The 20,932-nt window shown below is 42.4% G+C and overlaps 1 protein-coding gene across 1 annotated transcript in view; it reads right to left on the reverse strand.

Annotated features, from left to right (window-relative positions):
• The window catches only part of KCNH8 (potassium voltage-gated channel subfamily H member 8), a 157,469-nt gene that overhangs the window by 16,789 nt on the left and 119,748 nt on the right, over window positions 1-20,932 (reverse strand). Inside the window, exons 9-11 of the mRNA XM_060280535.1 lie at window positions 19,042-19,241; window positions 17,666-17,915; window positions 14,971-15,185 (exon numbers count right to left, since the gene is read on the reverse strand). Of these exons, the coding sequence (XP_060136518.1) occupies window positions 14,971-15,185; window positions 17,666-17,915; window positions 19,042-19,241 (665 nt within the window). The remainder of the gene's footprint in view (window positions 1-14,970; window positions 15,186-17,665; window positions 17,916-19,041; window positions 19,242-20,932) is intronic.

Here is a 20,932-nt window from a genome sequence, read left to right on the forward strand (position 1 = left end):
GGGGGGAGACACACACACACACAAATCTGTATGACATATTTTTAAATTATTCCATCTGTAATATTAAAGAGTACTCAAATTATGATATTATTCTGCCCTTCAACAGCCATATTGGACAAAGCTATGCATCCATTTTCGAAACAGCTTCACTCATTTCTTATTGCATTAAAAGGTAAAAGACCCCTGACAGTTAAGTCTAGTCAAATTCAACTATGGGGTTGCGGCGCTCATCTCGCTTTACAGGCCGAGGGAGCCGGCGTTTGTCTGCAGAAAGTTTTTCTGGGTCATGGGGCCAGCATGACTAAGCCGCTTCCAGAGCAGTGCACAGAAACACCATTTACCTTCCTGCTGGAGTGGTACCAAATTATCTACTTGCACCATTTTTGGGAGTGCTTTCGAACTACTAGGTTGGCAGGAGCTGGGACCGAGCAACGGGAGCTCACCCCATCGCGGGAATTTGAACTGCTGACCTTCTGATCGGCAAGCCCAAGAGACTCAGTGGTTTAGACCACAGTGCCACCTGAGTCCCCTCCTCTTATTGTATTACTATGTATAAAAAAACTTCCCAAGTCTCATTCATTTGATTTGAAAGAGCTTTGGCTGGTCATCTTGATGTTGTATTCAGACAAAAGAAAATGTGGATATATTGCAAAGGACATTTAAACCTTGTCATATGCACTGAATTATTTGTTCTATGTTTTGTATGTCTGCTAATTTGGGGTGGGGCAAAAACACTAACCCAGCCTTTGAACTGGATTTCCACTCAAATTGGAAATGGTAATATGCTTAGCATTAAGAAGTACAACATTCTGTTTGTGAATGTTGGCAATATGAATGTAGATCAAATGTCATATGCTTTGTTCCTAGGGATTTTTCTGTGTGGTAATGGAAAATATGTGAGCATATAACAAGGGATTACTGTATCACCTAAAAGCTTAGTGACTCATACATGTTCATCTCTCTCTACTTTCCTTTGAGCGGGAGGATATATGTTTTATTTTTGAATGAAATATGTAAATCCCCAAATTGCATCCCACTGAGACAAATGTGATCTGAAGGACCTCTTAGGTTAGCTATAATTGTTACTGTAACTAAACTCAATAATTGAATATAACATTCCCAAGACAATTTTCTAGTCCAACATCTCCTGAATTTTAATTTTTCACTTCATCGGCTTGCTCAGCTTCTGTTCAGTTTGATTGCATTTTATGTATCTCTGGCGGACGAGGGAACTCCTAAATATTCAAGCACTTCCCTTAGCGCCAGCAGGAAAAAGGTAGTATAAGTAACAAAAAACAAACAAACATGTTTCTTCTGCTCCTGAGCTGACAGTATTCATTGTATTTTTACAGGGATAGAAATGTTAGGTCCCACAGAAATACAGTTGTGAATGTATGGAAAGTTTACTGGAACGGTAACCCCCCCCCCCCCACTGCTGCATGCAGATAGACTCTTGCTCATCACCTAACACAAGTCATCACTGACAATATATCCATCCAGCTCCCCCATCTTGCAGTCAAGGTTCCAGGGGGATTGGAGAGGGAGGGAAAGTTGGATAGAAACAAAACACACATCTTTATCTGTAAGGTAAGGTTTATATGGAGCTTACATTGGGACGCGGGTGGTCTAAACCACCGAGCCTCATGGGCTTGCCAATCGGAAGGCCAGCGGTTCGAATCCCCATGATGGGGTGAGCTCCCGTTGCTCTGTCCAAGCTCCTGCCAACCTAGCAGTTTGGAAGCACACCAGTGCAAGTAGATAAATAGGTACCTGCGGCAGGAAGGTAAATGGCATTTCCATGCACTCTGGCACTCATCACGGTGTTCTGTTGTGAAGCGGTTTAGTCATGCTGGCCATATGGCCTGGAAAGCTGTCTGTGGACAAACGCCGGCTCCCTTGGCCTGGAAGCGAGATGAGTGCCACACCCCATAGTTGCTTTTGACTGGACTTAACCATCCAGGGTCCCTTTGCCTTTACAGTGGTGCCTCGCTTAACGAATGCCCTGCTTAACGAAATTTCTGCTTAACGAAATGATTTTTCGAGCAGAGGTTGCCTCGCTAGACGAATTCGTTTTATGAAAAATTCATCTAGCGAATTGCGGTTTCCCATAGGAATGCATTGAAATTCAATCAATGCGTTCCTATGGGCAAAAATTTTTTTCAAAAAAAGTCAATGCATTCCTATGGGATTCGCTAGACGAATTTTTCATTATAAGAAAAGACCCGTGGAACGAATTAAATTCATCTAGCAAGGCACCACTGTACCTTTTTACCTTATATGAAGCGATAAGGGCTCAACAAGACCTGATATGGGATTTACATATGATAATTGGGCTCTCCTGTGCTTTATTCTTTTTTTTTTGATCAACCAACCATGTGAGGCCACTCGCTTATTTATTTATTTATTTAATCAGCCATTTCTGACCTATCCTCCTACATATACCGTAATCCCAGGAAGGATTACAGTACAATAAAAGACTAAAACAACCCTACAATAAAGAAATGGTTCAACACAGAACATAAAAAAATATAACCCAACCATAAAAAATACCCAGGGAGCCACAACCTGGGATGCTCACTTTCAGGCACAATGTAATTCCTACTATTTCCCCCAAAGCCCAAGCAGATGAATGACTTTTCACCTTGCACTGAATCGATAAAAAGTATCTTTGCCTTCTGTGACATTCCCCTGATCTAAATTGCCCCCATTTGAAATAGTTATTATCTCCATCTGTGGTATGAGGGGGGAAAGAGACAGCTACTGATGTTGCACACACCTCTCCTACACCTATGCCAATCCACGTCCCGTCCCCGCCTGCCCCCCCCCCCGGGCAACATAACTAACAGCAGGCTAAAGTTGTGATTTAGGTAAGGGAAAGGGTTAAAGCACTCTCTTCCCAGTGTTGCCTCTCTGATCAAATTAGACGCCCCAAGCAGCTGCTTGCACAGTAAAAAAAAAAGTAGAAATAAAATAAAATGATGCCTATGCTAAGTAATGTATCTCCTGCGTCATGTCTAGTTTGGTTCTAAAGCAGACATTTATATAGATGGTTTAGTGAAGATTAAAAGCAAAGCAATAAAATTGGATTCCAAACAAGCAAGGCTGTTTTAAAAAGAGCTGTTGCAACACTCAGTAGTTTTGGCATCACAGTCAAGTCAATAATTTTGCAGTATAAAGTAAGCTGCAGCAGAAGGGGGTCCAATGGCAGTAATTTTGGTGGGAAATGGTCCAGCGGTGGATCTTGAATACATTTAATGGATTGCACCATCTGTGGTACAAAGTGAGGGACAAATTACAAGTTGAACACAAATGTGCATATTGAAGCCATGTCATATTTTTGCATAGGGTTGTTACACTAGCAGGGTTTTTTATATATAAAAAATAAAGACTACAGCTGTGGTAGAAGCAATTTTTAATACCAGGCAGAGGTGTCCAATGCTTTCCCTGTTTCCAGTCAATTTTTCAACAGCACTTCCTGCTGCTGAACTCTTGATTCATGCATCTGGGACTCTGTGGGCTGTGGGGGAGCAGTTTGGGCAGAGAACTGAGCTGAAAAGCAGTCAGTGAGGCCAGATTTATCACCCCCCCCCCCAGTTTTCCATTCATAGTGCACTTTAATGCACTTTTAGGCCCTCCAAGTGCCCCCATTTTCCCAGGAGGGGTCACTGATTTAGAGAAGCTGTCCCAGTTTCTGATTTGATCCCAGAATGTCCCACTTTTCCTTAGGATGCCCCTGTTACCACTGGATAAATGTTGGAAGGTATGGAGTTATCTGACCCCCCCCCCCCGAACCATCTGAAAGCAATCCTGTATAGGGAAGTGTTTTTTAAAAAATGTTTAATGTTTTATTAAGTTTTTATGTGTGTTGGAAGCTGCCCAGAATGGCTGGGGCAACCCAGTATAAGATGTGTCGGGTATAAATAGTAAAATCATCATTATCGAATGGGACGTCCCTATTTTCACCGGAGAAATGTTGGAGGGTATGCACTTTTCTTTAAAGAAAAATGGTGTTAGCCCTTCATTACATGCAATGCACAGTGTGTCCCTAAAATGCACCACATACAAGTCTAACCAAACATATATCAAAATTCCAAATGCTTTAGACCAGTGCTTTCCAAACTTGGGTCCCTAGCTGTTTTTGGATTACAATTCCCACCATCCCTGACCACTGGTCCTGCTAGCTAATTGGGGGAATGGGGACATTTTGGCAACTACTGGTCTCTCCATTGGTAGAGATCAATGATTCATAGCAGCTGGATGTTGGAGCTTCTAATCCAGTGCAGCAGTCAAGTATGGCTTCCTGTTAGTTGGGACAATTTATATACCAACCAATACAAGTTTATATACCAACCAATACAAGTTGTCACAAGTGAAAAGAACCCAATGCTATCAACTGTTGCACAGCATTGGAAAAGTTTAGGACTTAACTGATGACTTTACCCTCCCTCATTTCAGAAGATAATAGCTATATTTGGATGTCATTCGAAACCATCGTTGATAGCTATGTTAATGAGTCCTGGGTTCACATGGTTCCTCCTTCCCCTCTTCTCCTCCAGTGCAGCGACAAGAAAGACTGCAAGCATTCACTTTTGTTTTCAGCTAACCACAGTTTACTGTTTTGTGTGAACCAGGACAAACTATAGTTAGGTGAGGGAGAAATTCGCTTCTGTTTACATTTAAAGACAAACATATGCAAATCACAGTTCCCAAAAAAATAGAAAAGGGGGGAAGCAAATGGCTGTTTAACAGACTGTGATGTAGATAGAGCTGCTTTGTCTCAAAGACAAAGCTATTAGCTCTTTCAAACTAAAACCCACAGTGCAACTGGGATTCTCCTGGACCTCTGGGTCGTTTATAACTTGCTATAGGCAACCAGGCAAGTGGCTGATTACAAGCTTGCCCTCATGCCCTGTGGTTTTATAATCCCATGATTATTATTTTTTGTAAAACTTGTACATAGGACTGCAACTCTTCCTTTTGGGTCTGTACGTTCCAGCTCTTCCAGGGCTACTGTGATCAGAACAGAACTGTGTTTATATTTAACACACACACCCCTCACTCTCACACACAAATGCCTGTTGAACCTAAGATGGTTTTTCTGGCCGAAAGGATACTTGGCTCAGTGCTTTATAACCTCCTTGCGCCACATTTTAAAAACACAGATAAGCCGCTTTGCTGGACTATGGATCTCCACCCCCCTCCCCTCGTCCAAACATGTAACCCTCTGGCTAAGCTTTATAATCTGAGGCCTCATGTAATAATCCTAGGAAGCGAGGTGAATGAGGAGGGAGAGAGTTCAAAATGGTTCAAAAGCTAAAATTAATAGTCGAGCTTTGTCCCTCTTTCAGTCACCACAAAGCCTAGGGTTGAAAACTCTTTAACTAGCATATTTAGTAGCATATCTTTAACAACAATTAGGAGGTGATGTAATTTAGCTTCCTATTACAAAATGCTTTCATTTGTGATTTATGTGGATCAAACATCTGTTTTAAAAGCTGACCAGATAGATTCCACCCTCCTCTGCTGTCCAGCCAACCTAGAGACCATAAAATAATTACAAGGAAGTATTGGGGGGGGAGCCTTGCACAAGATTCGTAAACCTACTAAACAGCAGGTTGGCTAAGTTACACACTTATCCAAATTTTGATTTGCAGTTCTCCAAATTATGCATAAAAAGGAACATATTAGTTAAAATAACTTACAAAAATGCTTTGCATCAGGACGAATTGCTTGTAAAAAAAATGTGTACAATACTCAAAACTGCGTACAAAAAACCTGTCTATTAGGAGAAATTAGCACTAAAATGCTGAAGAATTTTCATGGCGATTAAAAATATATATTAAAAAAAATACTGCAGAAATGTGGAGAACTGGATTTAAGATTGGAAAAATGAGTTGCGTGTTCAGACCCACAGACCTCCCCCCTAAATAAATCCACACTTGACTCAAATTTTAGTTTTGGTTTTTGGCAGAATTTAGGCCACAACTTTATTGATTACAGAAAGTGAGTGGTTGCATAGGCTCTGGTTCGACTAGCTCCCTGCACCCTTGCAGGTAGCGCTGACCCAGGGTACCAGCATAGGTCAGCCAAGGGTGAACACCTGGATAGGCGAAAAGCCAGGAACAGACTATGTCTGCCACCCAGATGTCCCCCTGGGCTCAGGCATGGGCACAACCCCCTCTCAGGGGTTGACCAAACCATTTGAGTCTCTGGATTCCTTTAACGTAATACCCTTCACATAGGGATGGCGAGAGCGTTCTCCCATCCTTATCACCTGAACCAGTGCCTATCTGTAACCTTACAAGTTGTGATGATTTGCTATGCGGCAAGTGAAACCCAAATGGCAACAGCCAATCAGCCAAGTGGTCAAAATTCCTGCCGTGCCCCTGTCCCAATGACAGACGACACATGACGGCATAGCAAGGTCAAGCGCAAAATGCCCTAAAAGTAGGGAGAGGTGGGCAGGTGTTCTGAATGCACAAGCCAAAAGAGGAAGCTCTGGGTCACGTGCATGGGTATATATAGGTCCCTCGATCTGTTTGGACTGTGCCCCATTGGCCATATTGAACCCAACATTGAGGGACCTACCAATCGGGTGTTGTGGCTGACCAATCTTACCCACCCACAACACAGGAGGTTAGTCTCCAGGTCTCTCCGCAACAGGATTTCAGCCTATACCAAGCATCAGTCACACAGCTACATATTCAACGTAAAAGAATCCCACTTTGCAACCAATGAGATTTGTGCACATATTATTGTATATGCAATGTGAGGACCATTCAAACACAGCCAGGATCTTTCTTTTCCTCTTGGCTATATAATACTTATTATTTTCAATTTAAATATTTGGTTTTGTCAATGCTGGGCAGGATGCAACACATTAGTGCTATTTTTAGTGCTTTGTAGGAAAAGCATTCATGCTAATTATACATCCTGTCTGCAGTGACAGATCTCTACATATTCAAGCAAGCCATCTTTCTCTCCACGATGTGACACATATTGATAGTACCTCACTGAACCAAAAGGAGAGAAGTCATGCTTCCCTCAGAGGTTTTCATCTTCCTTTGGGACTTCATTAAAGTTTGTGGAATGCACAGAAGACCTCTGAGTGACTCAGGCTGCTACAATGCTTGGTGTTAAGAGATGAATCAAATCTCACTGCAGCTACAGGGGAAAGGTGTTATTCTGTTTCTGGGGGCACAGTAGTAATCTCACTTGGCATCATCTAGCAAATTAGTTCGTGGTTATGCTATTGCATCCCACGGCAAAACCAGAAAGAGCACTAGCCAACAATGAGCTCTCTCAAAACTTACTTCAAATCTTGCCATAGGCTTAAACTTACTTTAAGTTTTCTTTTGCAGTAAGCTCTCATCGCAAATACTCTATCCGTGCCATCTCTACTCCTTCCAATTTAGTACTTAAAAATATAAGGACTTTACCCTCTTCTATTGTGCCGCATGCACAGCTATGAAGCCAACGAGTCACAAGGAATGGGTTTGTTCCTAACCTTGTCCATGTCTGCTTCTTTGCAGGTCCTCACTGCTGGGAACAGGACTACATAAAAGCAGAGTGACCCTAGAACTCTTGGGTGCAGCAAGGTGAGTTGTCTCCATTCCCTGACAATGGCTGAATGTATTGCAGTGGGTTCGATGCAGAGGCAGTGTATGCATATTGGGAAGGGAGGTTTCTAGTACAGTATAGTATCACCCAACGGGTGGCCTGTGTTCATTCCTCCAAAGGCTACATCTCTGAAGGACCAAATAGGAAGGGAAGAAAAGCTGTGGTAAAGTGAACAAATAATGGATCCGTCTCCCTAAAGTACGTAGAAGATGCAACTGTTTTATTTGAATTCTTTTCTCACCGGCTAAAGGAGTAGCAAAGATTAATTACTGGAGAGAATGACAACATTTGGAACTTATATGCATCAACAGAACCTGAGTTTAGGCTGGGCCAGGGAGGTGATCAATGCCTCTTTACGAGAGCAGGTGGTCCCTGCCTGTTTGAAGGAGGCAGTGGTAAAACCATTCCTTAAGAAACCCTCCCTGGATTTGGCAAACCTAACTATCTACTGGCCAGTTGCTAATCCTCCTTTCCTGACCAATGTTCTGGAGCGAGTGGTCGCAGACCAGATCCAGGCACTTTTGGAAGAAACTGATTTTCTGGATCCATTTCAATCAGGGTTGAGAGAGACAAATGAAAGGTGGGATCGAGGGACGGGAAGTAGGAAGTGAGGTCAGCAACCCTGAGAATACCAGTCTAGAACAGTTTCCCAAACTTGGGTCTCCAACCGTTTTTGGACTACAACTCCCATCATCCCTAGCTAGCAGGACGAGATGGAGACCCAAGTTTGGGAGACCCTGGTCTAGCTGCATCTGAGGAAAGGTCAGAAAGATGGTCTGGTCTTGGGAGTTTGAAGGTTCTATGCCACCCCATCAACCTTACTACAGCTGCACTGCATCCAAACACTTGCAATGGAGAATGCATGGTCCAGTGGCGGAGCTTCATGCTCTGGCACCAGGGGGCGGAGAGCAGGCAGGGGCAGGGTGTGGCATGCATCCTGGGGCGTGGCATGCATCCTGGGGCGTGGCATGCTGCCTGTGGGGGTGTGGCACCCAACATGGGTGGGGGGACATCTGCGATGGCATCCTGCCGGGATCGCGCTGGCGGTGGCGGTGCGCTCCCCCCGCACTCCTCTTCCTCTGCCAGTGGTATGGTCTTGCCACAGCAAAGGCCTGGCCAACAACCAGCACAAAGGTATCGTAGTGACATATCCAAACAGTGGGTGGCACAGGTCACCCCCAAAATAAAATTCCAGGTGCAGCTCTCAAATGTAACTAGGATGTATGCCATTCAGGAAATACAGAAACCAACAATGTTGGTGTTAAATCAATTTGCCACTCTACCAGCAATCCATGTAAAGAATGCAGGGTGGGTGTTAACAAGGTTTCCTAAGCTGTCATGTAACTGCATTTAAGCAATCTGCAAATGACAGAGAAGCACCAATGGAAGCCTTTAGTAGAGACCATTGCAATATAAAAACAAAATAAAAGAAAGCATTGTGTTGGCAAAGTACATACGGGCTTAGTTTAAAGGAATGATATAGAAGCATGTTTCTGCATGCAACCGAGAGAGAAAGAGATGTTCTTTTTTTGCATTCTTGAACTATCCCAATAATCCACAGTGAAAGAAGTACAATAACAGTGCTAGACTATAGGTACACACCTCACTAGCTTCAGATAACACTGACAACCACTTGGGCATTGATGTTTCTGCCAGCGTCATCAGGGTCCCTTGAAGCATTCAATTCATGTTGCCATTTTTGTTACTCTTCCCCAAGAGGCTGATACCAAATAATCTCTCTGTTATTTTCCATCTTCTCTTACCTTTCCAGGGATATTAAAATCTATCTATCTAAACCGGCACACTCACAGGAGAATGGTTGCCATCTCAACTGTGTTTCCCAAAAAAGACATCTAATTTACTGGTTGTTCACCAGTAAGTGGTAACAAATACTTTATGTAACTGTCAACATTCACCAGATTTCAGATTTTCAATGTTAACATGCATAGTCCTGTGAAATTTTCTTAGTTTGCAATCCCACTCTCACTTATCTGGAGTAAGTTCCATTGAACTCGATGGGGCTTACTTCTGAGGTACTGGATTGCACAGCACATATCTGCTTATTTTCCATGGAGTGAGATAATCTCCATATCACAAAAACTACAAAGATCTCCTTTTGGATTGGGAGGAAAATGAAATACAAAGAAACTCAAGCCCCAACATGATTACTGTATGTGAATTAGCCAAAATTCTCTTATTTTTCGTGTAAAGGAAAGATTGCCTATGTTGGACCAAAACACTGGAGAAGAAAAGATCAATTCTTAATGAGGAAAACCACCATATAAATAGCTTATAGGTATTATACATATCCAGTGAAAAGTTATGCACACAGCTAGATATTATATGTATCGGGTGAACAATTCCTAAATAATCTAATCTATTTTGAGGGTTGTCATAAAAACTCCGAGCCATAAGATTGGTGATCAAATGTGACGACCATTAATGAGATGGCGTTTTCCCAAGTACTCATTAGATAACAGGTGCCACAGAATATTCTTCATACAGTATCTGCTTGAAAGATAACGTTCCCTGTACTGCTGATCAGGAGTTCTCACATTTTGCTTACTCATGAAATCTCAACAAATATAACCAAGTGCATCTGGCAGCACTCATTTTTGTCTTTCATGCGAGTAGGGGTTAATCAAAAGAAATAGGAGGAAATGACAAAGTTCATGCAAGGCCGTTCTATGATTCAAGGTTCCTGGGGGAGGAGTCCTAGGAAGCAGAAAAGCTAAATAGTTTTCTTACATTGCACTAGCATATGAAAAGAAAAGAAAAAGTGCAACAACAAAAAGTGCAAATAAGGGTGGTGCTTTGCCTTTTGGATCAAACAAGAAAGTCATCAGGAAAGAGGACCACACTCTTCTGAGGCATCCCCCTTCAAAATGGACTCAAAGCACTTGCTCCAGGGCTGGTGAAAAATATTTGGAGAAAATGCAGCAAAATTGCCTTCTTTGGGGAGTTTTGCAAATCAATTTAACACTGAATTCTACACTGTATATACAATTTAGAGTGCAATCCTATACATGCCTACTCAGTTCAATTAGGTTTATTACTTAATAAGTAAAAATAGGCTGCATGAGTTCTTATCTTGCAATAATATTTATAATACATAGGGTAGTAATTGTCTCTGCTGTTGTGCACATGACTGTTCTTTTTCTATGCATGCTAAGGAAGAGTTAGATTTAGAAGTAGAGAAGAAGCAGAAAGACTATGTTGACTCTCCATTAGAACTCTACTGTGTATTGCAGAACACTAGATAGACAGATTGTTCTAGTTTTATTACCGGTAAATATTGACACAATCGTGGGTGGATTTCCAATTCTTAGGGATCTTGTGCCATTACACCAAGGGTGCCCAAACTTTTTTCAAAGAAGGACAGATTTGATGAAGTGAACATGCGTGAGGGCCGACCAAAGTTGTTAAGCTTTTTTTTTAGGATTGAAGTTGCTGAGATTTTTAAAGGATTTTACCCTAGGACATATACTGCCATTGGGGCTGGATTAAATGGACTGGCGGGCTGGATTAAACCGCCGAAACGGACTTTGGACACTATCTTTCCCATTCATCCAACTGTAAATAAGATGAAACATTTCATTTAGTCCCTTTAAAAAATAACCAGTTGTCCTCACTTGTCATTTCCTATTATATACGCTGGGAACTTCTACTGGGGCATGTCTGTTAACCTGATCCTGGATGCACCAGTAGAGGTCAGTGGGGGTGCTCATTTGCCCTTCCAAGGTTGAGTATCAATGCTGGTTCCTTAGAGGATTGAAGGGCAGAGCTCTCAGCATGGTGTGAGCACAGTAGCAGAACCCATCCTCCACTCCTGCCACCATTCCTGCACTGCGCCAAACTCCCTGAGCCTCTCAGGAACCAGCAGCAATGCGTGGTGGTGGGAGCTGTGTGCAAAATTCTCCACCCTATTTTTTTTTGGAAGAGACAACATTAATCAAATTACTCCAAGGGGAAGAAAATATATCTAACAATTTCACAGGGGTTGGACTCATCACAAGCAGTAGTAGCAGCCCAGCTTCCTTCTCCCCCCCCTTTTTTTTAGGGGGCTATCACGGCAGGTAGCAGCAACAACAATTATCCTGCTAGTCTGCTCACCATTCTGAATCATTCATGATGCCCCATATTTAGTATCATTGGAGGTCATTGGAGCAGGATTGGAAAACGGCATTCACCGTAAAGAAATGGTGAAGATATTCTGGGGGAATTTTAAGGTGTGTGTGCATGTAATAAACAGGAGGTGGGGCTGAATTAAGAGCATCTCCTGAACCATGTCTTCTGAGAAATTTCAGCTCAATCTCAGCAAATCATAATGACGTATAGTCACTTTGTGTTGCTTCACACACCACGGTTTTTATGGGCACTGTCAGAGTTGTTATGACTACTCCTGAGTAACGACCTTCCACATGCTTGTCTTTCAAAAGTCTTTATTAGTGCACATTATTTACAGTGTAGCAAGCTGTTGGTTTCATGTCTCCTCATTCCGAATCAGAATCCGGCACTGCCCCTTTTCGCGATTTTGACCAACATAAAAGCCTCGGGACAGTGAATCTCCTCCCTTTTCTCCTCCTTCTCAATACCGGTGTCGGGGGGAAGGGTCTACGGTCTGCCCTGTTCCTGTCCACCTTTCCCGCCTCTCTCTCTTCCTGCCTGTGGAGCAGGGGCTCTCCAGTGCTGCCAGAGCCCTGGCACTACTTCTCCGTCTCCTGACTCGCTGCTTCTGATGAGGGGGGGGGTTCTCTGTAATCCCTCCCCCTTACAGGCACACATTACAGTTTTCATGGGTACTCATTGTGTACCTCCTAAACCATAATGTCTGCAGCATATACAGGTGTATTTGCAGCACACACATATTTTCCTCAGCTCATATATACCATGAAAACACACTGCGGAAATCTGTTACTGGCTTTCAGTTTAGAAGGTGCCGAACAGAGGTCTTTAATTTGTCCCTGTTAAAAGTGTAACATGTGAAGCATCCCACAGGTGTTGATCTAGCCAATTAGTTTATGCAAATACATTCTCAGCTACAAATGCCTGAGAGGAACCTAAACAATAGGAAACTTGACAAAAATCTAATTAAAGTTCAGCATAGATAGCTCAGATAACACTGTTCTCATATCAGAATACCTTGGCCTTGCAACAAATCTGTGAGGTAGGTCGTCATTACTTACTTATTTACTTAGTAACTATTATTTTTATTATTTTTATTAGTTACTTATTACTTACTTAGTTAGTGACTAACTTATGATTACTCATGGTTAGGATTATGCTGTTTTGGAATCAATGGGGCTTACTCCCAGGTAAGTGGAATTAGGGTTGCAGCCTAAGCACTGGCGAAGGAAGGGGTGTGTGGTGGGTGCGACTAGCCCCGGGTGTCATCCCTGAGGGGGGTTGACATCACTGCCCCATAGGGTTGCCAGACTCAATAGAGGACAGGACTTCTGTGCCTTTAATTGCCCTGCTCTCTTTTGAGTCTGGAAACCTTGAAGAGAAGCCAGCAGACCCTTTGCTTGGAAATTAAACAAAGGGTCTGCTGGTTTCTCTTTAAGGTTTCCAGACTCAAAAGAGAGCAGGGCAATTAAAGGCACAGAAGTCCTGTCCTCTATCGAGTCTGGCAACCCTACTGCCCCACCTCCCTGGGATGCTCGCCGTGGGCAGCGCCCTCCTGGGACGCTCGCTCCGCCCCTGCGGGCAGCTAGCCCTGCTCCCGGGTGCACAGCATGTGTGCCGCTCCAGGTGGCAGAGCAGCTAGCTCCGCCTCTGAGCCTAAGTGGTATCTTGTGGGGAAGAGCAATTACTTTCTATGCCAGTGTCACAATTCCATGGGGGTGGATGACACTGGCACTGGAGGTAATCATGAAATCATGACATCTGCCCCTCCCACACAATCTTCCTGTTTGAGATTTACCAAAGAGGCAAGGAATATAGCCACAGAAGCAGAAAGACACATTGTTCTCAGAGTCAACCCTGAGATGTTCACTATATTAAGGACGATGTGGCGTAGGGTGGGGAAAACTGTACCAAGTTTTTCTCCTCCAAAAAGCACAATGTGAAGAAAGCACATAGTTTATAGGATGTGCAGATAGGAGTGTTCCAAATATTTCATGGCATGAATCGATAGGTTCTAGAGATTTAGAAAAATGGTTGTATTATTCCTTGGGCGCTAGTAAGAAATCTCTAAAATCAAGGGATTGCAGTGTTTAGTTTCATTAGATGAAAACTAAAAGGCATGCATACAACTCTTGAACTTTTGATGCATGGCTTTTCTCTGCCTAGTGGGTGTTATTTACTGTTGTAATTCATATACTTTAGCTCTGAAAATAAGCCCATTAATGATCATGTGTGGAGAACTCTCAACAGACTCCTGGTCTTTTAGGGCTTGTAGAGTTCAGTTCAACTTAAGAGCCATCATAAATTGTAATTCCCCCTTGTGCATCTACATTGGCAACATTTTCTTGTATTTAAAACTGAAAGAACTCTCTAAACTACATTAAATTGCAGGAGTAGGTGAGAATTAACTCTTACTTAGGATGTAAAATAGAAATGGTTTAATGTTACTTTGGATTAAGGTTTAGACTAGCAAATATTTGAAAATATAAGCACACAGGGACAAAACCCACACCAAATGAATAATTTATATAGAAGTATAGAGTAATTTGTATCAGATCTATAATTCATCTATATATATATAAAATTGTAAAAGGGGCCTGTGCGTGTGCGTTGATCTTTCGCCAAAACCGCTTGCGTTCCAATTTTGACACAACGTCAAATGCGAATGTCTGAGTAACACCATGCACATTGGGAAGACAGATGTGACACCTCCGCAACGTAAAACCCCCAAAACTTCATCATTTGGAACTTCATCATTTGGAACCCTCAAATCCCACAGCCGAGGAAGCTGGGAAATAACAGGCAGAGAGATTCCACAACAGCGCCCTCTACCGACGGCTACACTGGTACTACACCTAAGGTAGAAAAGCTTCACTCTCCACTTTATCTCAGCTCGGCTATGCAGACTAGGCCACTTTCAAGACTAGGCCGAGTAACACATGTAAAACAGGGGGACTCTGAAGGTGAGGGGGGATCTGAAGGGAGACTCTGAGGCTCCATTTAACAGACTGACTCAGAGCAACGCGTGGCAGGGCCAGCTAGTTATCAATAATTTGATTAAGCCGTGTCTGAATTGTTAAGTTGGACCCAAGCAGAATTCATTTGAAAATGAACACTATACAGTACATATATTTTTACTCTGATGTACATATGAAGGAGAACTGCTGAAACACAAGAACTAATTTTAAAGCTGAAAGTAACTGTAGTCCTATTAAATCTACTTACATCACTTTCATGGCCTTCCCGGAGATTATATGTGAGATCATGCTGAATTTCTTCAACAAACTTGTGAGCATATTCTGGGTAAAGGTCTAACACTTCAAAGAGTCCTTTGAGAATTATACATTGGAGGTCACAGTAGGTTAGAGCTTTCACATCAGCATTTGTTTTAATCACTTGGTCCTTAATTGAGAGATTTGCTCCAATTAAATCTCCTTTACCTAAAAGAAAATATGCAAGAGGAGAGCAATATTATTCATGAACGAATTTTCGACTTTGCTTAGAAACAGAGAACAGCTTAAACAGATTGTGCGGAATACACAGGGAACCAAATACCAAGATGCAGAACTATTAAGCTTCTGTAAGTAAGTTGAAACTAGTGGCTCTGGGAATTCTGGTAATTAATAATAATGGGAGGCGTCAGTAAGGATGATAGTATGAACAGCACAAAGCTGCTGACTGCTATGGTGCACACAATAATAGTTCCAATATAGCCAAAGAAGAAATTTTGTAATTGCTTCACTCAGGTGTATTCTGTTACAATCTAGTTGAAGCTCAGTTTAAATAAATTGAAATGCCATGTTTTTTGCTTTGCAGTTGGAACTGTCATTACTTCTTAAATCTCTGCTTTCCTTACCTCAACTGAAAGAAAGGCAATTTGCAAAGAAACACGGATTAACTGTTATTAAATACCCTCTTCCATAACCAAAGCAGAAATTCTTAAGTATAAGAAAATTTCAGTATTCTGAATTTTGCTCAAAGATCATATTGGCATTTTATATAGGGATGGTTTGGTATAGCATGGCGTCTTATTCATTGCCATATATACTTCCTGTTTGGTGGTAGAATATAAAATAAGAATAAAGCATTGGTTTTTGGGGGCTTGAAGTAATTCTGGAAATTATTAGTTATTCTAAGAATTATACTCTATATCTGACTGGGGAAAGGATTTCCCTATTCAAGCATTCACACTTTTAACAAGTGATCTAGATCCACACCTGCTTACACTTAAACATGGTTCTGCATGTGCAATCTCCCCTGTTCAAAACAATGGAACGAGCTAATACGTGCACACAATGGGGCTCACATTGGCCCAACTCCACTGAAATAAATGGAGAGGAGGCACAGGAGACTGGGAAATGCATGCACTTAATGAACTAGAGGATCCAAACTTTTTTCAAGGAGGGCCAGATTTGATAAAGTGAGCATGTGTGAGGGCCGACCAAAGTTGTTGACCTTTTCTTGGGATTGAAGTTGTTGAGCTTTTTATTGAATTGAAATTGCTGAGGGTTTTAGCCCAGGAAATAAACTGCCAGAGGGGCCAGATTAAACTGACCGGTGGGCCTGATTTATCCCCCGAAGCAGACTATGGACATGCCTGGTGTAGGGGCACTCACAAAAGCAAGCACCCCTGCTCAAACGCTTATAAGCAAGAACAGGTTGAGTATAGTACTGCCAGCAGTGAATGCATGCTTCATTTTTTTTGCAAGCCACCACCGCTGCCTCATCCTCTCTCCACTGCTCCAAGGCCCAGAAACTCACTTTGAAGGGGAGACATTTCCTCATTGGGGAAGGAAGTTCTACTGTGCCCCGAAGAGCACCCAGCACTTCTGCTGCTGCTTCCCATGCATCAAGGTATGTTTTATTTCAACTCCAGGTTAAATTCATCGGATGCAGTCAACAAATGCCAAAGTATGGTACACTAGTATCCCAATGAAAAGTCCTTATACAGTAGTATGAATCATACCTACCATTTCTTTGTACCTGGCATGGGTTGCAAAGGTCACACAAGCCACACTTACCCTGGCACAGGTTCAGCACAGCAGTTCTTGCACTTACTGGGGTGGACACAACTTGATCTATCAGCTAACAATGATCAACAGTACAGTCATACCTCGGTTTAAGTACGCTTCGGTTTGAGTATTTTCAGTTTAAGTACTCCATCTGGAAGGGATTAATCCACTTTCCATTACTTTCAATGGGAAAGTTTGCTTCAGGTTAAGTATGCTTCAGGTTGAGTACTCCACGGACCCGTCTGGAACGGATTAATCCACTTTCCATTACTTTCAATAGGAAAGTTCGCTTCAGGCTAAGTACGTTTCAGTTTAAGTACTCCACGGACTGTCTGGAATGGATTAATCCACTTTCCATTACTTTCAATGGGAAAGTTCGCTTCAGGTTAAGTACGCTTCAGGTTAAGTACAGACTTCCGGAACCAATTGTGTACTTAAACTGAGGTACCACTGTATCTTGCAGGAGCAACCGAACCCAAGATCTGCCAAGATGAGCAGAGTTTGGAATAGGCCAAACTTTGGATGAGTCTGGGCTGAGCCAGAGATACGCCAATGTAAATCCTGAATTCTGGCTCAGCCAGGGCTCATTCAACTCATCCTGAGAAAGGAGCTTAATCCTATTCCAAACCCCATTCAGCTTGGTCACATGACCTAGCAACCCAGCAGGAGCCATACTGGCAGAAAGGGTGGTGAAATGTCTAAATCATGCTATTTTAAAATCTGGCTTGGGCTGGCTCAACCATCAGTAGACCCTCTGCTGAACAGAGTTTGGAACAGTAAGTCACACCAGCATAGTGTACCTTGGTATATATATCATGGAGATGTCATATAGTTTCGATTGCTCTACCCATATATTTCTTTAACTCCACTCTCCGTCTGGCAATAGTAGAGCACGTCCAAGAACTTACCTAGAATTGCCAGCACCATGCTGTCTTTTAGAACTTCCATGGAACCTGAGCACACAAAATAGATAGCCTGCAAGGCATCTCCCTGCCGGAGGAGGTACTCCCCAGGAGCACAAAAGGAGGTTTTGATATGCAGAGACAGAGACCTGAGGCACCCGCGGCTGGCACACTCAAAAAGGGACAGCTGCAGAATCTCCTTGTTCAAGTGCATGGTGATGTCAGAGCGCAGCTCATCAGGAAAGTCCTTTAAAAGCTGTCCAGAAAGGGGGAGAAAGTTTCCCGTTAGATTTCAGTAAATCTACACCTTTATCCATTTAGCTCCTCTATTTGCCATTTTACGAGTCAACTGTGCGATCACCTTTGAAATACTATGTACGGTTGTGGTCACGTCACTTTTTAAAAACATAGAGAGAGCTGAAAAAGTTCAGCTTGAGGGGCTGAAATGGGGCAAAAACTGGTGCACAAGAGTGAGTTCAAAGCTAACTTTGTTGCACAGGTGTACTTACCTTCAATGGTTGGGTGCTTTTGTGGTAGGTGCCTCAAGCAACTTCCATGATCTAGCCGGGAAGCAGCAGGTGGATTGGAGTGGAGCCTGCAGGCCATTCTGCCCTGCCCCTGGGGTGGAGCCAGCTGATTAGCCTGCCCATGATAGGCCAATTATTGGGCAGGGTACTATTCAGTTCCCAGGCCAGTGTGAGGCACATTTGGTGGTCAGTTGGTCTGGGAAAACCCCTCAATGGCTGCTCTCGGCTGGATCATGGAGCTACAAAGTTAGCTTTGCATTCACAAGTTTATGTATTCAGAGATATCCTGTTAAAGGGATCCAGAAGGAGTCACTTCTGTCCAGATGCCCAGGCAGGGGCTAGGGCCATAGAACTCCTCAGAGCAGCAACCCTACAAGGGGTGCCTACTTGACGCGTGTCATAGGCCCCCTTCGCGCCAGGTTGATACCTTAACAGGTATACCCCAGCAGGCGAGCTGGTGGTTCAATGGTTATACCCATCGCCTATGCCAAACTTCTACATCCATAATCAATGAAGTTGTGGCCTAAGTTGACCCGAAATATTGCTGTCTTGCATGTTTATCGGGGAGATGGTCACAGGTTGCGGGAGGCACCTGGTTCACGCAATTGGTTGCTCAATCTGTCCCACTGTGAGTTTCTGCTAACACAATTGTTGTGCTGAATTCCTCTGTTGTGCAACCTTAAAACTCATCCGTCACCTAACCCTCTCACTAGCTGTCAGAGGATGTTGGATACCACCCTATGCATACAAGTAAGATTGTTCCAGAAATACAATATCACCAAATGGCAAAATAAAACACCACCAACATTGTTGACATCAGATTTAAGAATTTATAGCTAGAAAGACCCTGATTACCTCATTGGAATCTATTCCGTTATTGACAGACCAGGTGGTTTGGAAATATTCAAGCATCCTTTGCTTTAACTGCTGTGGTAGGTGATGGACCCTTATGAAATCCTTCAGGTCCTTGGTTCTTGTGTGATAAAGGGACCATCTGGAGTACATCCGTTGAATAATAGCCGTCACATTACCAAACACCAAGGCATGCATCAAAGCTGTAAAAGAGAGAAAGCATACTGAAGCAGAAAAGAGACCCTACTGTCACCAAAACTGATGCTGGAGTTACAGGAAAGAAAGAACTTGCTCATTAATGATGGCAACATAATAAAAGGCGAACAGCAAATGATCTGGAATGAATAAAATAAGTTTGATAGTGAGAATCAATGACTCGCTCTGCTCTGCTCTGCTCTGCTCTGCTGAGAAGGTAGTTTGGAAAATGTAGAGATTCATAAATTCTTTTGTGATATTTCAGTTTAAAACATATTAAAAACCAGAGGACATTCATGAATATTATTAAAACACTGGGAAGTCAGTATATGCAGAATGCATCTTGCAAATTTGTCTCAGAAGAGAGCAAAATGAAAATAACGGCCGGAGAATTAAAATCTACTATATGCTACGTATACATTTGCTCAGCCGACCTATAATTTGAACCTGTAATAAAACTTTCAGTTTGCCTTTATGCTGGTACTTCTGCATGTTGCACAGTTCCCACTTGGAAATGTTGGGCAGCACAACCTGAACCGCCAGATCTGCTGAGTGAATACACTGAAGAGCTTATATTTTTTCCAAATCTTATATTTTCCAAATTATCTTTCTCTTTCCTGGCATATGCTGCCACTACTTCCCTAACCCTGAACAAATGAAAATTGTTTCTTGCTTCTACATTACATTCCTGACCCAGATAATAATGAAAGAATATATTTTATGTTCCTAGAATATTGTTACTGTTTTTTAAAAAAATATAAAACCTCAACATTTTAAACAGCATAATATGTGTTCCTTATCCATAGCAAAAAGAATTAAGGTTATTTCTAATTTAGTAAACTGCACTCCATGGCATTTTAAACAGTAATCTCAACCTATTAGAATTAATGTGAGTTTTGCCATTGAGATCCAGTCAGAAAACTATACCTGAGAGTAACTTGGATTTCTTCTTGAATATTTCCTAACTACATCCCCAGTGACCAGTTCCATTCTGCTCCCTTCCCTTACATTGAAATTATTATAGGTTTTGCTTAGCTAATTATGAGAGTAAATCACATAAAGTTTACTCATCTAATTAATAAGACACTGCTCCTCTTACAGCTGATTATAATCACAGCTATTTGTTTTCAAAACAGAACAGGGATATTAATACAGCTGGGAGGAAGACTGTTTTTCCTCATTCCCGAGCCCCCCTCCCTTTTGCATTAATATTTTCCTTAGTGTTGAGAATATCTCAGACTGTCAGCTTTACAATTTCTTCTTAATGAGGAAGTTATAACAGAGAACAGCCATGCAGGCTAGGTCTGGAGTGAACATTAGGTAATGATACAACATTCAGCACCAAATCTAGGACAATCAGTTCAATATCACAAGCGGCTTTAAATAATAGGTTATTAGTAGATTAATTCAGTGTGATATTTGATAGCACTAACTTTCTTTTCCAGTGCTAACTCAGGTTTGTTTGTTTTTTCTTTTTGTATATCTATATTGTATTCAGCAAGCTCTAGGTCAGTGTTTCCCAACCAGTGTGCCTCCAGATGTTTTGGGACTACAACTCCCATCACTTTGGGACTACAACTCCTGACCACTGGTCTTGCTAGCTAGGGATGATGGGAGTTGTAGTCCCAAAACATCTGGAGGCACACTGGTTGGGAAACACTGCTCTAGGTTGCTGGGTTCTCCTTTTACTCACAGTGGA

This window comes from Zootoca vivipara, chromosome 12 (genome assembly GCF_963506605.1).
Source record: "Zootoca vivipara chromosome 12, rZooViv1.1, whole genome shotgun sequence".
In the NCBI taxonomy this organism is placed as follows: domain Eukaryota; kingdom Metazoa; phylum Chordata; class Lepidosauria; order Squamata; family Lacertidae; genus Zootoca; species Zootoca vivipara.